The sequence below is a fragment of the Schistosoma haematobium genome, chromosome 6 (assembly GCF_000699445.3).
Source record: "Schistosoma haematobium chromosome 6, whole genome shotgun sequence".
Classification (NCBI taxonomy): Eukaryota; Metazoa; Platyhelminthes; class Trematoda; order Strigeidida; family Schistosomatidae; genus Schistosoma; species Schistosoma haematobium.
Window position 1 is genome coordinate 16,539,958 of NC_067201.1, and position 21,106 is coordinate 16,561,063.

Genomic DNA, 21,106 nt, shown 5'->3' on the forward strand with positions numbered 1-21,106 from the left:
TCGTTTGTACAGCTCGTTTCTGTTTGGTTACAACCCTTGTCTTTTATCTACTAATTTGGTATTTGTTTATTTATTTGAACACAAATATTGGTACAAAGGGGCTACTAATACATATACACCGCACAAGTCATCTGATTTGTGTGTGGGCTGTGATACTGCCCGGGTGTCCAGATCGAAGCAGATGGTTTTCTTAGGGGCCACACCCCGAGCCTTCGACCTAAAAGTCTGATCCACAAAGCAGTGGGGCAACGTCAGGAGATGCAGTCTCATGGTAACCAGTGACCAACAACTGATTCATAAGCCATTTGTTCCTTCAGGATTATGGAGCCCATGTGCACCATTGGTTTGGAATCAGGGTCTTCCAACCCCCCTAGGTGGATCCTCCATATCCAACAGCCCCCGAATGCCCTGGTACGGCCGAGAGGGGAGAGTCCGCTCTCCCTCTCGAAATACTCTCACACGGCCGCGCGTATACAGCCTCTGCCAGGGAAGTCCTACTCATTGCCTTCTCGTGGCGGGGTTGTTGTTTACGAAAATGAGAGGACGAAAAGTGAATGTCCGGCGCTTTAACCGGATCACAAACCAATGGTGCACATGGGCTCCAGTATCCTGAGGGAACAAATGGCGTATGAACCAATCTTTGGTCACCGGCTACCATGGGATCGCATCTCCTTACGACGCTCCACTGCCTTGTGGGTTAGACCTTTAGGTCAAAGGCTCGGGGTGTGGCCCCTAAGATAACCACCTGCTTCGGTTTGGGCACCCGGGCAGTATCACAGCCCACACACAAATGATGAACTCTTTATGTCTATGGAAATTACTTTTCTCGCTTCGAAAAACAATCAATTGATTCAAATTATTATCATTACAATTATTGTCATTATTAATACTATTATTATTATTATTATTATTGTTGCTATTATTATTATTATTATTATTATTATTATTATTATTATTATTATTATTTTCCACATTATTCACCCTCCTTTATACTTATACAGCGGCTCGTCTTTGGTGGAAATTCGACTGTATCTAAACGCTCTCGAGTCGCTGTCCGGTTGAAAATTGTATGTTACCACCGAATACGAGAACTGAAGCAGTTTTTCTGAAACCACGTGCACCATTCAAACTGGCTGCCTTCAACGTTCGCACATTTATGCAGGTCGGACAACAGATAGGGCTGGCTATGTCTTTGGAAAGTCTTAATATTGATGTTTGTTGTCTATCCGAGACCCGTATTCAAGACTCTGGTGAAGTACTACAAATTCGATCTCCATCTGTCGCTTCGAAAAGCTTGTTTTACGTGCGCTTATCCGGGGACCCTGTAGCATCTTCGTCTGGTCTTGCTGGCGTTGGTGTCGCACTAAGCGCTAGAGCTGAGGCAGCACTAATCGATTGGATCCCCATTAACAGTCGGTTATGTGCTGTTAGATTAGAAAGTTCCATCAAAGTGAGAAGAAATCGGCGTGAGAAACGATGTCTTTTCGTCATCTTCGCCTATGCCCCGACAGATTGCAGCCCGGATGCAATCAAGGATGAGTTTTACCACCAGTTATCTGTTCTTCTCCAGAAAGTGCGTTCGACAGATATTGTAGTACTAGCCGGAGACTTAGATGCTCAAGTCGGGCGTCTAGGCACAGAAGAGAGTCGTTTAGGTGGCCGATGTGGACTCGTTGGTCGCAGGTCAGATAACGGAGACCGTCTACTACAACTTTGCACAGACCACAACCTATTTCTGGCTAGCACTAACTTTCGGCACAGTCATCGCCGATGTGCCACCTGGCGTCCTCCCTCTGCATCTCAAGCCTGGACTCAGATTGATCACATCGCGATCAGCTACCGCTGGCGTGGTTGTGTACAAGACTGCCGCTCCTTTTGGAGTACCTATCTGGACTCTGACCATGCCTTGGTCTGCGCCAATCTTACCTTACTTTTCAGTGGACAACGAAGTGACCGCCATCAACGGATTGATGTTAGCAAGCTGGTTGCAACTTCTGTTGCAAATAAGTATCGAACCGAGCTAGCCTCTAGGCTAGCTACCACTCCACCGAAAAGTATAGATGAGCATTGGTTGCAATTGCATGACGCCATGAAAATGGCGGGTACAGTCAGTTGTGGGTTTGCGAAACGTCCCGCTTTTAAGCACTGGGTTTCTTCTGGCTCCTTACAACTCATTGAAGCCCGTCGGTCTACTCCGGGTGACCGTGAGTTTGACCATAAACGAAGGATGTTACGTAAGGAAACTGGGCAAAGCTTGCGTAAGGACCGAGAAGCCTGGTGGTCGGAGCGTGCTAATGAGTTGGAAGCAGCAGCGGCATCTGGTAATCACCGGAAGCTCTTCCAACTCACCCGAGCCACTGGCAGCAAGAAGTCCGGTGTGAGTGAAACAATCTGCGAGGATGATGGGGTGCCAATCACTAACATCCATCGACGTCTTGGACGATAGGCAGAATTTTTTGAAGGGCAGTTCAACTGGCCTGCTGCTCCGGCAACATCGATCAGACTGTCCTGCCCTCCATGGCCGGTGACGACTGATCCACCAAACGAGGAGGAAGTCCGCAAGGAACTCCAACTCTTCAAGCGTTACAAATCACCTGGCCCAGATGACTTACCTCAGGCTCTTTTTAAAGATGGTGGTGACTTTTTGACTAAGGAATTGACGGCGTTGTTTACAAAGCTTTGGGAACTAGAGAGTGTACCAACGTCATGGAATGAGTCGATAGTTGTCCCTATCTTTAAAAAGGGTTCACGTCGTTCCTGTAACAACTATCGGGGGATAAGTCTACTTCCGATTGCGTTCAAGCTATTGGCTTCCGTCATACTTCGTAGGTTGTTCAAAACCCGAGAAAGATTGACTCGCGAGGAGCAGGCTGGGTTTCGTTCTGGTCGAGGATGTATTGATCATATCTTCACCCTCCGCCAAATGTTAGAACACCGCCATACTTATCAAAGGCCAACAATCGTAGTGTTTCTTGACATCAGGGCTGCCTTCGATTCGTTGGACAGGACTGTTCTCTGGGATTGTCTATTGAAGAAGGGTGTGCCTGAGAAGTTTATTAACATCCTAAAAGCCCTATATAAAAACACCTCAGGCAGAGTGAGGGCATACAACCACCTCTCTCCATTGTTCTATTCGAGCAGTGGGGTTAGGCAGGGTTGCCCAATCTCACCATTCCTCTTCAACTTTGCCATCGATGACATTCTAGAAACAGCTCTGATGAATGTAAGTAATGGTGGTGTAGATCTGTTGCCTGGGGAAAGACTTCTCGACCTTGGATATGCGGATGATAGTCTTACTGTGCGATAATGCCCAAGGCATGCAATCCGCACTTAATCAGTTGGCAATCAGTGTCCGTAGGTATGGTATGTGCTTCGCACCTTCGAAGTGCAAAGTACTTCTACAAAACTGGCAGGATTCCAATCCTGTACTCACCCTGGATGGTGAGCAGATAGACGTAGTCGAGAAGTTCGTGTATCTGGGTAGCTGCATAAGTGCTGGTGGGGGTGTGAGTGATGAGATCCATGCACGAATAGTGAAAGCCAGAGCGGCTTATGCCAATCTGGGCCACCTTTGGCGCCTTCGTGATGTTTGTCTGGCTGTAAATGGTCGGATCTACAACGCGTCGGTGAGAGCAGTTTTGCTCTATGCTTGTGAAACCTGGTCTCTCCGAGTTGAGGACGTTAGACGACTCATCGCTGTCTCCGAAGGATTGCTGACATCCAGTGGCAACACCATGTCAGTAATGCAGAGGTTCGGCATCGTGTGTTCGGGCACAGAGATGATAATTCAATTGGTGTCACCATCTTGAAACACCGACTTCGGTGGCTTGGACATGTTCTACGAATGTCGTCCCAGAGAATTCCACGTCGTGCATTATTTGCCGACTCTGGGACTGGTTGGAAAAAGCGGAGAGGTGGTCAGTATATGACATGGTGTCGTGGTATGAAAGAAAGCTGCAAAGGACTGGCTTCTGTCGGTCCTTCACGGCTCCCTGGTTGGAGTCCGAGAGATGGTGCTACACAGTGGCTAGAGACGTTATCAGATATGGCTCAGAATAGAAGCCAGTGGCGATCCTGCTGTAACCTTCTTTTACTTTCTTCATAAAAAGTGGTTATGTCTCCCTTACCTGAAAGATTTCTTCTGATTGTACCTTTCCGTTCCCTCATTTCTACCATACTACCTTACACCAATCTCTTCGTTATTGTTCTCTTTTTCTTTTTGCGCTCCTTAGCTTTTTTTTTTCTATTTCTCTTCGCATTCTCATTGTTTTGTGTGGCGCATATATATTGGCGCTCTCTTGTACCAATATTCATGTGTTCAAATAAATAAATAAATAAACAGCTCGGTTGAAGCACTGAACATTCTGTTTTCGTCCTCTCAAGTTCGTAAACAACATCTCCGCCACGAGAATGTATTGAGTAGGATTTCCGTGGCAGTGGTTGTAAACGCGTGGCCATGTGCGAGCATTTCAAGAGAAAAGAGCTCACTTTTCCCACCCTCGGCCGTACCAGGACATTTGCGAGCATTTTGCTCATCATAATCTAAATACGTTCCACACATATTTATACAGCGTTGCTGCGATGTTATTATTACCCTCTTCTCACGGTGTTCCCAACAAGTGAGGTAAGTTAGTCGATGTTGAAGGATCATAAGGATAATAATTCAAGTGGGTAGGAAATGTATGACACATGCCAAGCCATTGCCTGGTTCACCATATCAGGTTAGCTAAATCACGGGTAGATTTGAGAGTTGTAGAAGGTGAACAAATCATTTACTTGTGGCTTTAATGTTACTTTTCTCTCGATCACTTCTGTAGTTATTATTTGGGTTTAGATTTTTAATGCAGTACACTGATATACTTACAAAACACTTCGTATTTCTGTAAATATACTTTTATCATTCATAACTCAAAACTACCTTATTGAATCAATGTGAAATTAGTCAAAATACTGACCATGTTGTTTCTACGGAATAAGTGTCGTTTAGAATTTGAAAGAAAGGCGTAGGCGATTCGAAACAAACGCAATATTCTGAATTCTTTTGTAAAAAAATATGCGCAGTCAGTTAGTGAATAGTTAAAGACCTGTTGTTTATATATGCTTGTCACTGAACGAAGTAGAAACCCTATATCACAACGTTTTTAGGAAAATATAATATTTTACATGTTTAGATTTTAAAAACAGTGCAAATCCATTCACTTTTCATAGACATACACATCATTTTTTTTGGAATGTTCCATGTCCACTGAAATTATATTGATTTGCTTTTTCTTTTAGAAAGAACAATGCTTACTTGGTGATCCTGACTTGTGTCATGTTAAAAAAGGTGACATCATACAGATTCAACGTCGTGGTTTCTACATTTGCGATGCACCATACGAATCAGCTTGGTAACTCATTTCATTAATTTTGCTAATTCTTTCCTTTTAAGAAATTTTTTAAAATTATTTGTAAAGAAGCATAACAAGTTGTTGAAAAGTGATAAGCTACATAAAATTTTGGTGCTAGACGAGTTTTTCCAATAAATATTCCTCACTATATTGATATATATGCGAAGCTATAGTGGGACGAGGCATGGAAGGTGGTTTTACGTAGATAAAAGATTGACTAGATTGTAAGAAATAATAAGTGTTGTTAAGCGCCCGCAAATATCGTGGTACGGCCGAGGGTGGGAAAAGTGAGCTCTTTTCTCTTGAAATGCTCGCACATGGCCACGCGTTTACAACCACTGCCACGGAAATCCTACTCAATACATTCTCGAGGCATCACTGTTGTTTACGAAATTGAGAGGACGAAAACAGAATGTTCAGTGCTTCAACCGAGCTGTTGGATATGGAGGATCCACCTAGCGGAGTTGAAAAACCCTGATTCCAAACCAATGGTGCACATGGGCTCCATAATCCTGAAGGAACAAATGGCTTATGAATCAGTTGTTGGTCACTGGTTACCATGAGACTGCATCTCCTGACGTTGCCCCACTGCTTTGTGGATCAGACTTTTAGGTCGAAGGCTCGGGGTGTGGCCCCTAAGAAAACCATCTGCTTCGATCTGGACACCTGGGCAGTATCACAGCCCACACACAAATCAGATGACTTGTGCGGTGTATATGTATTAGTAGCCCCTTTGTACCAATATTTGTGTTCAAGTAAATAAAGAAATGTAAAATTCGTTGAACCATTATTTTTTAAAGTTGGTACGTCGCAGGTTCACATCTGTATTCACTCACTTAGGTTCCAATAGGTGGGGTTTAACATCGTCCTTCCATTATACTAAACGTGTGACTCAGCTGAATAAATAAATTTATACTTGGAAAATTTTTGATTGCAATAAGTAAATTAAAATTTGCGTATATGTACTCCATTATAAAATATTTCCCAGTTTGTATATTTTTTTACGCGCGTTTCTCAAGATTGTAGAGTTGGTTCCGTCGTTTAGGCGTTCGACTTTTAGCCGCTAAATTGTGGGTTTGAATCCTATCCCATCTTTATTTTCAGCAACCAGGCAGCTACATTGGTCTTCAAACTTAGAGTGTAGTGCACAACCAAGTACAATAATCTATACCTAATAAATGGTTCGAATAAATATATCCTACTTTAAAATTGAAGCATCCCACACTGGTTTGATAGAAACATATTCCCATATTAGAGTATTTAAAGCAAAATATAACTTTCGTTCATAGAATAGTGTAGTTAAAGTTAAGTTTACATCTTTTGAGTTATTCTGGTCAGTTTAACTATATTCGCGTAGTTGATTTAACTTTTAATAAATACAACGAACGTTAGTTGTTTTACGAAAAACATTTTTTTAAATTCATAGCTTAGCTACTGGCCACGAATCACCTTGTGTTTTAATTAACATTCCGGATGGTTCATCTAAGGACGATACTACTGTTATTAACTCTAAAGTTGAGTCATCAAAGTCAGGATCTGTCAAAACCAATAAAGTGAGTTGTTTTTTCTGTCAGGGTAATTAATATTTCTTATCACACTCATTATGTCAGATAGCTATTACCGTGAAACACCACTACAATAACACCAAGAGATTTTCCTACTAAGCTCTCACAATATAACAAGGAATCACTTAACTGTACATATAATTGATCACCTTCAGTAAACATCCTAAATTACCTGAATTATTGATTGATTAGTAGATAGATCTTCGTCTGACCTATTAACTACTATTATACGATTAACTATTTTTAATTGATTCCTAATCTCTTATTTACAGTCTCTCTTACTCATAGCCATTTTTGACTTGGTCACGCATAATTGTTATTTTTTACTTGATGATGTGATACGGTCTAGTTTGCTTGTATATAAGCTAAGTATGTTTGAATTGTAATATTCATATAGTGGAGGTTGATTATTCTGTTCTTGATTCGACGAAGAGGACAAGGCAAAAAGCTATTGTATGGAGGACCAATAAGAACTTAAAGTTGACTCAGGGCTACTAGTGCTGGCTGAGGTGTCATTAATTAACTCGGCGACAAGGTCATAGAAGTCAATATTGTGATTGGTGGTCTTTTCACGTGATATAAGACAGAGCCATAAGTCATAACAATACATTCTTTTTTCATTTTTTCAATTTATTTTAAATATCACTATTTTCTTTAGAAGACTGTTAAAATTGAAAATCTGACACCGGAAGAAGCAGCTAAAGCAGCTGAACAACATTGTCGAAAAGAAGAGAAGAAAGAAGCTAGGAAAGAGGGCAAATTAAAAGCTAAACAAAAAACATCAGAAAATGAACTAAGAACGACAGTAATTAGTCATGAGACAATCAGTAAACAAACTTGTGATAAATTAATCTATGAACGATCCAATCACGTTGATTCAATCAAGTGTGAACAATCGATACCAGCATCTTCAAAAGTAGTCGTCAAAAATGAAAAAGAAGAAAAGCCATTATTGAAAAAGTCTGGAACTAAAAAACAATCTAAGTAAATTTTTTTTTCAGATTTATTGTAATATCGCTGAAGGGAATTATTATTTTTGTAATTATTACTGATAAGCATTGAATCTTGTGATAACCTGTTAGCAATTAAAACTAAATTAATCAAACTTAAACAATATAATAAGCCTTATTACCAATGATGATTGTAACATTACTTACGTGCTCACTTATACCTGTTCCTCTCGTGGATCATAGGCCACCAACCAGGATTCTCCAACCAACTCTGTTCTAAGCTCTTCGTTCCAGTTGTTCTCAAATGCTATTTATCCTTTCTATGTCTGACTCAAATTCCCTGAGAAATGTATTCTTTGGTCTGCCTTTTCTCCTTTTGCCTTCAGGATTCCAGGTTACAGCTTGCTTTGTGATGCATTTTTGTTATTTCCACTATTTGTGTCCTATCCACTCTCAGCGTTTTCTCCTAATTTCCCCTTCAGCTGGAAATTGGTTTGTTCCGTCATAGTAGGTTGTTGCTGATGATGTCTGATCAATGGATCTGGATTATGTTGCGTAGACAACTGTTTATAAATACTTGTACCTTTTTGATTAGGGTTTTACTAGTTCTTAAGTTTTAACTCAATACAATAGAGTTGTCTTGATGGTCGTATTGATAATTCTGATTTTGATGTTGGCTGATAGTTGTTTTGAGTTTTCTATGTTCTTCAGTTGTATGCTGCTCAGGCGCTTAAAGCTTCCCACATCTTCTAGAGTTCCTCGATCAAGTATGATTTGGTTGGTGCTCTGTCTGTTTCATTTTAGGACCTCTCTTTTCCCTTTGTGAGTGTTGAGGTCTACTGCTTAAGAGGTTGCTGCTACATTGGTTGTGTTCTGCATTTGTTGCATTTTATGGGATATAATTGCGAAGTCCAAATGATCCAGCTGCATCCAAACTGTTCATTGGATTCCATGCCTCCTCTGAGATGTAGAGGTCTTCATAATCCAGTCAACTACCAGAAGAAAGATAAAGGGAGAGATTAAACAGCCTTGCTTAACATCGGTCTTTACCTGAAATGTATCTGTCACCTGTCCTCCATGCATGACTTCTCAGTGTGGTCCGTCGTCCGAATTCCGTATGATGTTGACGTTCTTCTCAGGTACACTATAGTGTCGAAGAAGTTTCTATAATGTTCTCCTATCCACACTGTCAATTGCTTTCTAATGGTCGATGAAGTTGATGTATAGTGACGAATTCCATTCAATTGATTGCTCAACAATGATACGTAGTGTCCCGATTTGGCCTGTGCACGACTGGTCCTTAAGGAATCCAGCCTATTGGTCTCGAAGTTGGGCATCTACCGAATCTTCCATTCGGTTTAACAACACTATTGAAAACGTCTTCTGGTACCGATAGTAGTATGAGGCCTATGTAGTTCTCAAACTTGCTGAGATCTTTATTTGGCATCTTGATGAGGTATTTATCCCCCTAAACCTTCCTGAATTGGACGTGAAGCATCTTTGCCGTTACTTCTGTGTCTAACTTTAGTGTTTTGGCTGTTGTATAATCAACAATATTCAAAACCCGCATACTGATTAGTTAATGTAATCAGTTTTTCGCTGCATGTTTTATGTGAAGATTGTGGTATTATTATTACCCGATTGTCCAAGCCCATAGAAAAGGGGAATGCGGTTTGGAAATCCATCCTGGTAAACGAAATTCGTGTGTTTCACCCAATGCCATTAACATATATGTTCTTAAATATCCTGGTTTTGGAAGCCCATAACCTTCATTTAGACATCAAATGATTAGTACAGCATTGTATTTATACTGTTGTATTTAATACTCAATAAAAATGAGTTGATTTAAGTTCTCGATTGTATTTAACAATATAATCGTTACTGTCACCGAGTCAAGATAATATTACGGTACAACAGTAAACCGTAAACCAGAAAATAACACGCAGTTATATCGACCAATAATATCGGCGACTAACAAAGATTATTTGGCGCTACACTTCAAAAGTAAACAAACCATCCAAAATGAGATATTGTTTTAAATGTAGTACATAAAATGTTGCTTAATGAGAGAAGAGAAAATATAATACAACTACGAATTAAAAATGAGACAAAATCAAAGTAGGGTTGTTGAAGTATTTAGTATGTAGTTCCACATGATGGAGTAATATTACTCATCTCAGTAAAGAAGCTTTATGAATATTATTTTCACCTTGATTTTAAGAGTTGCCAATACCAAGTGCTTTAATTAATAAAAAAATACCGATTCAACTTTAAAGGATAGTTGTCTTATTATCGAACATTATCATTTAGGAATCTGGTATTATATAAAACTCAAGGTTTCTCATTTTTTACGGTAATTAGCCTAAACAACATTTGCATAACTCGCCTGCCTAACTATGGCTGTTGTCTTGTAATGTTCGGGTGTACTAATCGTGATAACCCATTCGAGTTATCTAGTCTGGAGAATTCGATCATTGAGGTTCTACCATTTTAGATAGGTCAAATAAAATATGACAAGACGATGGGGGCAAATTCAAAGTCCGATGATGACGTTCTACTGCTGACTGTATCGAAATGTAACCCCAATAAGGTGTCCTTGACCAAATAACCAGTATCTCCAGCATTACCAACCTATCATAAGCAGATGTTAGTGAAGGTAGAGCCTAGAAATACTACATGGCCCCATTGATCCACTGGTTTTCGGCCATAGTACCAAAGTAAATAACTTACATTTTGGTCGTGTGAGATAGGGCTTAAGCTGTTGCCCATTGGGCTCTACGATCACGCTCTTATATCAAACAGGATTACCGAAAGAAATTCAGTTGTTGTTCTTGGGTGTTCAAGAAGAAAATACCCGTCCATGATGTGTAGGCAAATGGGAAGCATTTATCTTTTTGCACATATTCAACTACATCCTCACTTATCTATTGCTTGTTTGTGACTCACTGACATTGACAAAGTTGTTTTTCTTTGCAAAGACTCAACCTACTAATTAATAAAGCGATATTGTCACACAAATTTGATTCAGTAATTTTTTTGCCTCTTCAAATTATATGCTTTCAATAGATTTTTGTATTTCACTGTAAGGGAGGTTAGTTCCAAATTCATTTATTAAAATAGGTTAGCTATCGAAGCATCAAAGGAAACTGATTTCTCTGATTGGTACTCCGAACTGATTATAAAATCCGAATTATTAGACTATTATGATATCAGTGGATGCTATATTCTCCGTCCATGGGCTTATCATATGTGGCAGTCTATTCAACGTTTTATGGACGAAAAACTCAAAGTGATGGGTATAGAAAATGCTTATTTCCCAATGTTTGTCTCTAAATCAGCATTGGAACGTGAAAAGAACCATGTGACTGATTTCGCGCCTGAAGTGAGTACAAATTATTTCTTTCACTCTGACCTTATAGTCTTAACATTAAGTGACGGTTGTAGAAGGAACCTTCTGAGCTAGGTTTCATTCTAGTTAGTACTCGTTAGGAAGTATTATGTATGATCTTGAGAGAACTGATGCTTTCCGTCAGATTTAAACCTGTATCACCCAGTAAAAACAGTCGAACGTTGCCGTTGGGCTATTTGGGTAACGACTGACTTCCTGTGGGATTGAGATTTTTATAGTGATTTAGTACTGATCAAATTCTGTGGATGAATTTGAAATTTAACCTTGTTGTTTAGCAAATTATGTATTGGTTTGAACACCATAATTTCGAATTTTACAAATGTGTTGACTCTATAAAGCTGCTGACTTAAACATGTAATCAATATTTGGGAATTACTTGATTCGTTCGATCATCAGGATCATTTTTTGTGACAAAAAGATTCAGTATGCAGCTTAGCGAATGTGTTACTATATTACAGTAATCTTACTTATTTGGCTTACATCGTACATTTTGCTTGGGTTTATAATAACATACCTTCGAATCACACTTAATTAATTCAGAATAAATAAATTTGCTGTTTTGTTCGATACGTTAATCACACCTCATAACTATTTTTAATTCAGTAGTATGCTTTAAAAAGAGCAACCCAATAGTTTTGAGCTTTTCATTCACAAACTAATTTTGTTTGCTTCTTAAAAACAGGTGGCTTGGGTGACAAAATCAGGTGATACAGATCTAACAGAACCAATCGCTATTCGACCAACCAGTGAAACAATTATGTATCCAATATTTGCTAAATGGATCCAATCTCATCGAGATTTACCACTTCGTATAAATCAGTGGAGTAATGTTGTCCGGTGGGAATTTAAACATCCACAACCTTTTCTACGGTAAATTTATTGACCGTTTTACTATTTATGCAGCATCATGAATTATTGGATGTTTGTAGATAACTCTGTAGTATATTAATGGAAATAACCATACGTATTGGTGTAATTATTCTCATACTTGCCTGACGGTCGCTTAAATTGGACAACGTAATTAGATGTAACTCAGTAACCAAATAGACGTTTGCGTAATTGTTTTCCAGTCTTACCTTGTCTTTGCATGAGGGTTATTCATACCAATCGGCTGTCTATATCGGAGTAGGTAAGTGAAACAGGGTTCAAACCTACAGTCAAGTAATTGAAAGTTGAGTGTTTTAAACCATAAACCACTGTATTACATCAACCACAATATTTATCCTGCTGGTGTTCCAAACAGGGCTTGTGTGTAGTGATTGTTCTCTCAGATTAATAATCAACGAAGTTTTAAACTGAAATTCACAACCACTCCTTACTAGAAACTGTAAGACTATGTTTTTAAAGCAAAAGATTTTCATTGTTTTGATTACTAATTCCAATACACCCATAAGCAGTGGTTCTCTTTGGATCACCATTGTGAAACACCGGCAAATCTTGGTTTTAGTATTTTAAGTGGAGCAGTAGACTACTGGTTAAAGGCTTTAATTTCCAACCATTAGGCTGCAAGTTGTGTTTGTACTAATTTAAAAAGAGACTTGTTCAGTAGCTAGTTCTTATTCCTTAAAAATAATGCTACAAACTATTCCACTAACTAATATATATTTATGATTATTCTGAGTAATTTTTGTTATTCCAAATTTTCATTCGTCAACAATTTTCATGTCCATCTTACTTAGTACACGTGAATTCCTTTGGCAAGAAGGACATACCGCTTTTGCAGAAAAAGCCGATGCAGAAGCAGAGGTTCGTGTAATATTGGATCTATATGCTGAAGTTTACGAATATTTGCTTGCAGTTCCTGTGGTCAAAGGTAATAATAATAGCAATAATAGTAATGATCCTTTTTCAGTAAAAAGATTCGTAAGTATATTGTGTTGGTTTATTATAATTGGATGACAACTTGGTGAATTTACTGAATATTCCCAGCCTTCCGTCTACAGGGAAATGTTAAATTTTGACTACATGACATTAATCCTATAAGTTGGTTACTGACTGCTCTGTTCTGAGAGATTTATGTAGCTAGGCATCTTGGTTGTTGTTCGTCAGGCAGCAAGAATACCAGCCAGAAACTAGTTGACAAAAATATTGTTGATGTATTTATTCCCAACTTTCCTGTTATGTATATATTCATCTGTTGTTAACCCCGATTGACTCTCTTCTATCATTCGTATCGATTGTTTCTACCTTTGCTTAATACTATCACGATTACTTTCATATTTTCGATGTTGATTTCCGCACTGTAATATATACCCCTTTGTAATATGACAAATTGGAAGAATAGCTTTTTTGCACCAAGTTTCACGTTCCATCTGTTTATCTACCTGTTAAGGATATCCCGTGTTTAATGATAAATATTTTTAGATTCTTCAAAGATATTGGTTGTTTACTTCTTTTGTAACGTAAACTTTAAAAGCTTTCAACTAAGTTTTTCTTCCCGTCTTAATACTTCATCATCGATAATGCATATAGTATATTACAGTTACCTTTTCAGCATATGATTTCTGTTATGACCTTGGATGTCTGACTTTTCTATCACACGACTTATCTACCAATCCGAGTACGACTTATACGAATCTTCACACTAGGCCAACCAATGACGTCCAACCGGTGTGGGCAGTTTAGCGTCCTTATTGGTCCTATGTCCTCCGAGCCCTTCCACTTGAGTCCAGAATACAATACCAGCTTCCGAATATGAATCGAATCGAATCGAATCGTTTATTTCAGGCATACTTGGCTTATATATCAATCACACAGACCGCAACGTACCATAAAATAGGAAATAACATTTGTACACAAATAAGCCCAAAAAGTGGCTGTGAATGTGGGAGGCAGTAGTTAATAAACTGAACATAACTTAAGAACCGTAAATCGTACAATAATAAATTATAGGTCAAAATAAAGCTTATCATAAAAGGAATATAAATATGCATAGTGTAATTGTTGAGTAGTTATACAATAAGAATATTTATAGAATATTAGTCCATGAATAGTCCTTGGAAGTTACCTGTAATTTAATCTTCACCGGATATAACAATTTCACTTGATATACATTTATGCATTCTAATTTATGATAGTTTTTGAAAAGATATTTCTGAAGATAGTAGAAGACTTCATGTCAATATATTTTTTTTTTCATGCATTTTTGTCGTTAGTATTCATCTCAGTGTTAGTTGAATGGTTGTCTAACAATTGTCTGATCATGTTATATAACTTATGCGTTATATTGTTTTCGATGAATTTGTATTAGTCTGTCTTTTAGTTATTTAAATACATAAGCGTTGGTACAAGAAGGTAACAAATATATATGCGCTACACTTAGTCATTTGATTCATGTGAAGGCTGGAATAATGCTCAGGCGCCCAAACCGAAGAATGTGGTTTTCTTAGGGAGCCACTCCCTGAACCTTTAACACTGAGGTCTCATCCACAAAGCAGTGGGGCAACGTCAGGAGATGCAGTCCCATGGTAACCAGTGACCAACAACTGATTCACACACCATTTGTTCCTTCAGGATCATGGAGCCCATGTGCACCATTGGTTTGGAATCAGGGTTTTCCAACTCCCCTAGGTGGATCCTCCATATCCAACAGCTCGGTTGAAGCACTGAACATTCTGTTTTCGTCCTCTCAATTTCGTAAACAACAGTGATGCCTCGAGAATGTATTGAGTAGGATTTCCGTGGCAGTGGTTGTAAACGCGTGGCTATGTGAGAGTATTTCGAGAGGCAGAGCGGACTCTCCCCACCCTCAGCCATACCAAGGTATTCGAGGGCTGTCCTTCTAAAGGATTATGAAATTTTTGATACTATTTGCCATATTAGGCTTAAAAATTCAATTCTTTTGTTTTTGCACAGATTATTGGTTTTTCTGTACATTTATTTATCTAATAGGGCGTAAAACTGAACGTGAAAAATTCGCCGGTGCAGACTATACAACAACTGTGGAAATTTATATTGCTGGAAATGGACGTGCAATTCAAGGTGCGACCTCACATCATTTAGGTCAGAACTTTAGTCGTATGTTTGATGTGACATACGATCATCCAGTGACTGGTAAACCTGCCTACGTCTATCAGAATTCTTGGGGTCTTACCACTCGTACACTAGGTGTTTTAATTATGGTACACAGTGATGACAAAGGTCTTGTATTACCACCGAGGGTTGCACCATATCAGGTAATTTATTAAGATTGTATGTAAAAGTTATATTGATGTAGTAGTTTTTGTATTAAAGTGTATACATATTCATCCGTGACTTATTTTTAGACAACACCTTTAATATTTGTGCAAACAAGTTGTTTAAAAAATAGTTTAAACAAACCATTTGATTTTAATCATATTGTACTTTAAACTGATGGCGTAATATGAAAAACATCTTAGTTTTTGTTAGGATAGTCGGAAAAATATACCAATAATTATCGTGTTAAGTCTATGGTGGCCTTGGACCTTAAATGTACATTTCCTATTGGTCGATGTTTATTTCACTTGTTAAATATTGTGTAAATGTTGTTCTCTATTTTATGGTACGATGTGGTTTGTTTGTTTGGTATATAAATAGAGTATGTCTGAAATAAAATGATTCATAACTCAGAGGCTGTGACTTGTGTTGTGGACTCAACTGGCTGGGACAGGCAGCGAAGCGGGACCAATCAGGGCACTAGGTCGTCCACTACGTGTTTACGTGTCACTGTTACTGTAATCGATCAATAAAACGCTGCTTATCAAACCCTGCAGTCCACACGCGTTACAACAGTTTTCAATTAGACATCATCGTTGATGCAATTTAAATTTATGTACATATGTGTTTTGAAAGTATATCCACGTTAGGTGGTTGTGTTAGGAGGATAGATTCTTAATGGCTTAGATCCACACATGATGATTGATTTCTTTCCACTCCTTCAGCGTTGGTAAACCTTTCTGGAACGGGCCAGAGGTTTATTAAGTAACTTTTATGTGTAAACACAAGTGTTTATTATGCTTCTAAACAATCGCTCCGGCACTTGTCTTGCGTGTGCAACTTATTTTTGTTCTTAATCCCAATAAATCAAATGGATATGACATTCAGTAGATTTTATTATTTTAGTACTATAGATTTCGATCAATATATTATTTGGTGGATGTTTTGCACATTAATTTCTTTATTAATCTAGGTTTTTCCTAAACGACGTAATAACCTATACTTCGACTTTATGATTTTCTAAGTGTTTACGAATTGTAAAATAGATCGATTATAACTAGCAGTGAAATTCAGGACATTCTTCTCGTCATATTTAAAATTAATCTGCTAGTTATGCATACCTTCCACTGCTGATATTCAGACGAAGACTCAAATTCAGTCTCTTTCATTTCAATCCCCACTGCGTTATGCACTGAGCTACTGAGCTACTTGTTAATTGGTTATTATGCTTATATCATTGTTAGCTACCAAACTGGGTTAAGAATATAAAAAAAACTAAACGATTTAACGCTTATAAATTATCATATGTTTACAAATTATTCTGTTTCTTTAAAAAAATTGTCACAGATTGTTATTGTTCCCTGTGGCATTACTGCAAAAACAACTGTGCAAGAGAGAGAAACTCTCTTGTCTGCTGCTCATTCTATATTCGAATTACTAAATAAGTCTAAACAATTTCGTGTATACTGTGATGATCGTGATAATGTATCACCTGGATGGAAATTTAATCATTGGGAATTAAAAGGAGTTCCTATTCGCTTAGAAATTGGTCCACAAGAAGTCGCTGATAAGAAAGTTTGTTTAGTCCTTCGACATAATGGTGAAAGAGTAAGTTTCTTTACAGGTTTGTTTTTTATGGTTTATATATTCAATTATGCACAGCTGAAATAGTTTATTTTACTTAATACAAGTACTTGTACAACTGGGCTGTAAAGTTGGTATACACTGCAGAAATAAGTGTCGTAATTGTGTGGACTGAGATACTGCATGGGCACCCAACTAAAACAGGTATTTTCCTTAGGAGGCTATTTCTCCGACCTTTTACCTAAAAGTCTAACGCACAAGACAGCGGAGTAACGTCAGGAGGTTTAGTCCCATGTAGTCTGTAATCTAAATAAGTTCATACTCCACTCATTCCATCAGGATCCTGTAGACTATGCGCATTATTTATTTAAAATCAAGGTTTTCATCCAAGTGGAGCATACGTATCAACCAACTAGGTTTAAGTTCCGAACGTTCCATTTTCCTTCTCCCACTTTCATAGCCAACACTTCTCCGAGAAGAGAGTCATTGAGATTTCTCTGGCAGTGTCTCTAAGCAGGTGTCCATATTAGAGCATTTCCAGCGGGAGAGCGGACTCTGCCCACCGTCGGTCGTAACAGAGGATTTGAAGGTATCTATGGTTAGAAATAACTTAGTGCCAATAGTACTATGAGAAATTGTCGTTTGTTAGCTCTGCATAAGTATTTTGAGTTGCTTTGCTCTTCTATCGGTTGGTAAAGTCAATAAAATGCCACCGATTTTTTTCAGAACTGTGGTACCACTGATTCTGTCAAAGCGTCTAATTACGTGATTGAGACGCGCGTAAAACTGAGGCTCAGAAATAACAATTTATCTCAGGAACGATTCTACTATTAACTGAACAATACTTACCCCCCACAAACGACGCCATATTTCTTCTCTTCTTGCTCTCACTAATTAAGTATTCAGCGTAACGATATGCAAAGCCGACTATGTTACAACTTTTATCACAATCACTCTGGAAGTCTTCCTACGCTCTGCTGCTCATTTGTCTACCCCTTCTAATAAATAGATGTTACGTATGTCTCCAGTGATTAACCCTCCCAATGTTCTAATGTCTACTTGCCTATCAAGGCTATCTCTCTCTCTGTCCAACACTTACTACAACTTCTTTAAGCCAGTTATTACGTGGGCGAGTATCTACTATAACCAAGACTGGATTGCCCGTTTGTAAATCTCGTACTTTTTGTGTCCACTCTGTTCGTGTTTATAAGAGTAACAAATACTCTGATCCACTAACGCCAAAATGTAGTCAGTAACAACTGCGATTGTCGCCATTGATGAGAATAACTTTCACCTAAATTTATTAGGTTTCCTCAACAATAGTAAGTTATTGGGCGTTAACTTTCCGAGTTGCTTTTGGTCGTCGTGAATTGGCACTAAAAGCTTGTCATTAAATAGTCTTTCCACGTCGGTCAAGTAAACGGTTAAAGCTTCATAAGTCATATCTTGTTCATTGGATACTTCACTCAAAATTCTTAATACACTTATTAATCTCTTCTATGAAGAAGTAGGTGAATTCACCTTAGCTCATAGGAGATCTACCATCGACACGAGTAAATAAAATAGTAGCTTAGTAATTTAACTGTTCACCTGTTCATCTGCATGTTTAAATTTAATTTTACTTCGATTTGAGCGTCTACATGATATCACTGTTCCCTTACTCTAAAAAATGTTTTGTTTGAAGTCGATTGTGCAAAAAGACACAAGTTATAATTACTGTCAAAGATATCGATTTTACACTTCCATTAATTGAATACACTATTCTTTTTGTATTTTCTATACCGGTTTTGTATATGATAGGTAAATGTACCAATAGGTTCCCTTATTAATGAACTTCCTCGTATTCTTGATGATATTCATAGTGCAATGTTTAACAAAGCGACAAAATCATTAGCTAGTCATGTTATGTCTGTGAATAACATGAATGAATTATGTACAGCTTTGGATCAAAAGTCGCTTGCTTTAGCTCCATTTTGTTGTGATAGAGATTGTGAAGAGGTGATTAAACATGAATCAGCCAGGTATATTAGTTTCTACTTTAACTTAATTGTGTAATGTTTTAAAAGTTTTGTAGCCAAATAAATGGTTGTGATGTTTTTATTTGCAAAGCGTGTATATACGTTTTCATTATACATTAAATAATCTAATACCCTCAATTTTTTCTACGACGTATATAATAAATTTCTTACTGCACTTTTGTGTCAGATGGTAACTACATGTGCTGTGTGTTATACACGAACATAGTTGATTGACTTTTCAGGGATACATATCACTTTTTCATGTTACATACTTTTCCGATAATCTATTAGTCCTATGTGAATCAGTCTGATCGATCATTATGATTTTCATTAATTGGCAAGTGAATGTATGTTTTTGATCAAAGAATATAATTGTTATTTATAGTTTACATTATGGATTGACTGTAATTAGACAACCATAAAAACCAGGAAACGCTAGACTGCTGTTTCGTTCGAGAACTAGACTCCTCACTAGTAGTAATACACCCACGACTCTATCAGGGATCAAACCCCAGGACATGACCTTCAGATATCATGGTTGACGCTTAATCATGATATCATTTAGTCGTCATTGAATAGTTCACTTTTCAAAATTAGTCATTTGTTCAATTCTTCCGATTTTCTCCAAATGTTACTTATGTCTAATTAGTGAATTAACTTCATCATATATTCTAGGTCAGTCTAAAGTTTTTCAAACTTCACTAAATGAAATGTAAGAATCTGTCAGTTCACTTAATTTTCTCTATCGACTAGCTGAGTTAAATTTTTTATTGGAAAATTACACATTTTTTAGGGATGTTTATATGCTTTTCAAATTGTTCACACACTTCTTTGTCAAACTTTTACCATCATTACTGGAAAGTGGAGACCATGAATTGGAATTCTATGTATAACTTGTTGAAAAGCAGTATATTTTTATCTCATTACGTTTCCTCAATCAAATAACTGTTCTTTATAATGCATATTTTCATTTTATAGAAAACTACTTATTAAATGTCTAAAGTATATTTTATTCTGATTTTCCTAATAGAAATGTCATTGTTGAACCTGGTGCACCAGCTATGGGCGCAAAAAGTTTATGCATCCCGTTCGCTTGTGATTTCAATCCAACATTGGTTTGTGGTAGTCCCAGTCCTGATACACCATGTTTCAATCGCCAACATTGTTCTCGTAAAGCAGTTTCTTATACATTGTTCGGTAGAAGTTACTAAGATCTAATTTGTTTGCACACGTGTATATGTAAAAATATCCCTTTTCGTTAAAATGAAAAATAATAATGTTCTGTTTTCATTTTAACAAATAAAATCAGTTGGATCTCAATACTTTTTTACTTATCCATTCTTTAATATTCAAGAAAGTCGGTCTAGTTTTTAGGCTAGGGTATTATAAATCGTGAAAGTAATACTTGTTACCCATATTCTTATGTTATAGGTCAAAGTGTGATGCTAACTAAAGAAAATACAAGCACTTTACAGTTTGGTCTGTAGTTTTGCTTATCGACCGGAAAGGGTAGCTTGTTTCCGGTATAAATTATTATTAGCATATATAGTAACATATATTCAAGTCCACCCAGTATGAAAATCGAAGACATCGAAATATGAATTGACGAAGAGTCTATACAACAACTGTGAGCAGTTGTGAATAGAAAAAACATAATAACAGGTTATTGTATGTGTTTATGTAAGGAGGCTGGCTTCTAAAATACAATGGTTCGGTGCTTATTCACTGAAAAAGAGAGGTTAGTGAAAATTATTCAAGACAGTCTACTTGTTCATAGCTACAATCCAGTTTCACATCTATTCAGATATAACGTTAACTATGCCTTAACCTAAGTCTTTCATACATTCTTATAAAGCACGTTCAATTTCTGTACCCATATATAGTGATGCACGCGAAAGATATCCATCCTCACCATTCTCGTTCGGGGAGCTAGTCGGTTAGCTACTGTACTGACATTATGCCTGAAGTCCCGCAACTGACTTATGGGATAACCATACCAGGTGAAGACACTGAC

At 37.7% G+C, this 21,106-nt stretch overlaps 1 protein-coding gene across 2 annotated transcripts in view; it reads left to right on the forward strand.

The window, feature by feature from the left end:
* The window catches only part of EPRS1_1 (Bifunctional glutamate/proline--tRNA ligase), a 38,911-nt gene extending 17,874 nt beyond the window's left edge, over window positions 1–21,037 (forward strand). Inside the window, exons 12-21 of one of the 2 annotated variants that reach the window (XM_051216984.1) lie at window positions 5,278–5,390; window positions 6,817–6,943; window positions 7,614–7,939; window positions 11,026–11,287; window positions 11,997–12,184; window positions 12,994–13,127; window positions 15,206–15,489; window positions 16,838–17,098; window positions 18,875–19,095; window positions 20,123–21,037. In XM_051216984.1, coding sequence (XP_051065612.1) covers window positions 5,278–5,390; window positions 6,817–6,943; window positions 7,614–7,939; window positions 11,026–11,287; window positions 11,997–12,184; window positions 12,994–13,127; window positions 15,206–15,489; window positions 16,838–17,098; window positions 18,875–19,095; window positions 20,123–20,303 — 2,097 coding nt within the window. In that variant the 3' untranslated portion in view covers window positions 20,304–21,037. The remainder of the gene's footprint in view (window positions 1–5,277; window positions 5,391–6,816; window positions 6,944–7,613; window positions 7,940–11,025; window positions 11,288–11,996; window positions 12,185–12,993; window positions 13,128–15,205; window positions 15,490–16,837; window positions 17,099–18,874; window positions 19,096–20,122) is intronic. The other variant, XM_051216985.1, reaches the window with a different exon arrangement.
* Window positions 21,038–21,106: the final 69 nt, after the last annotated feature.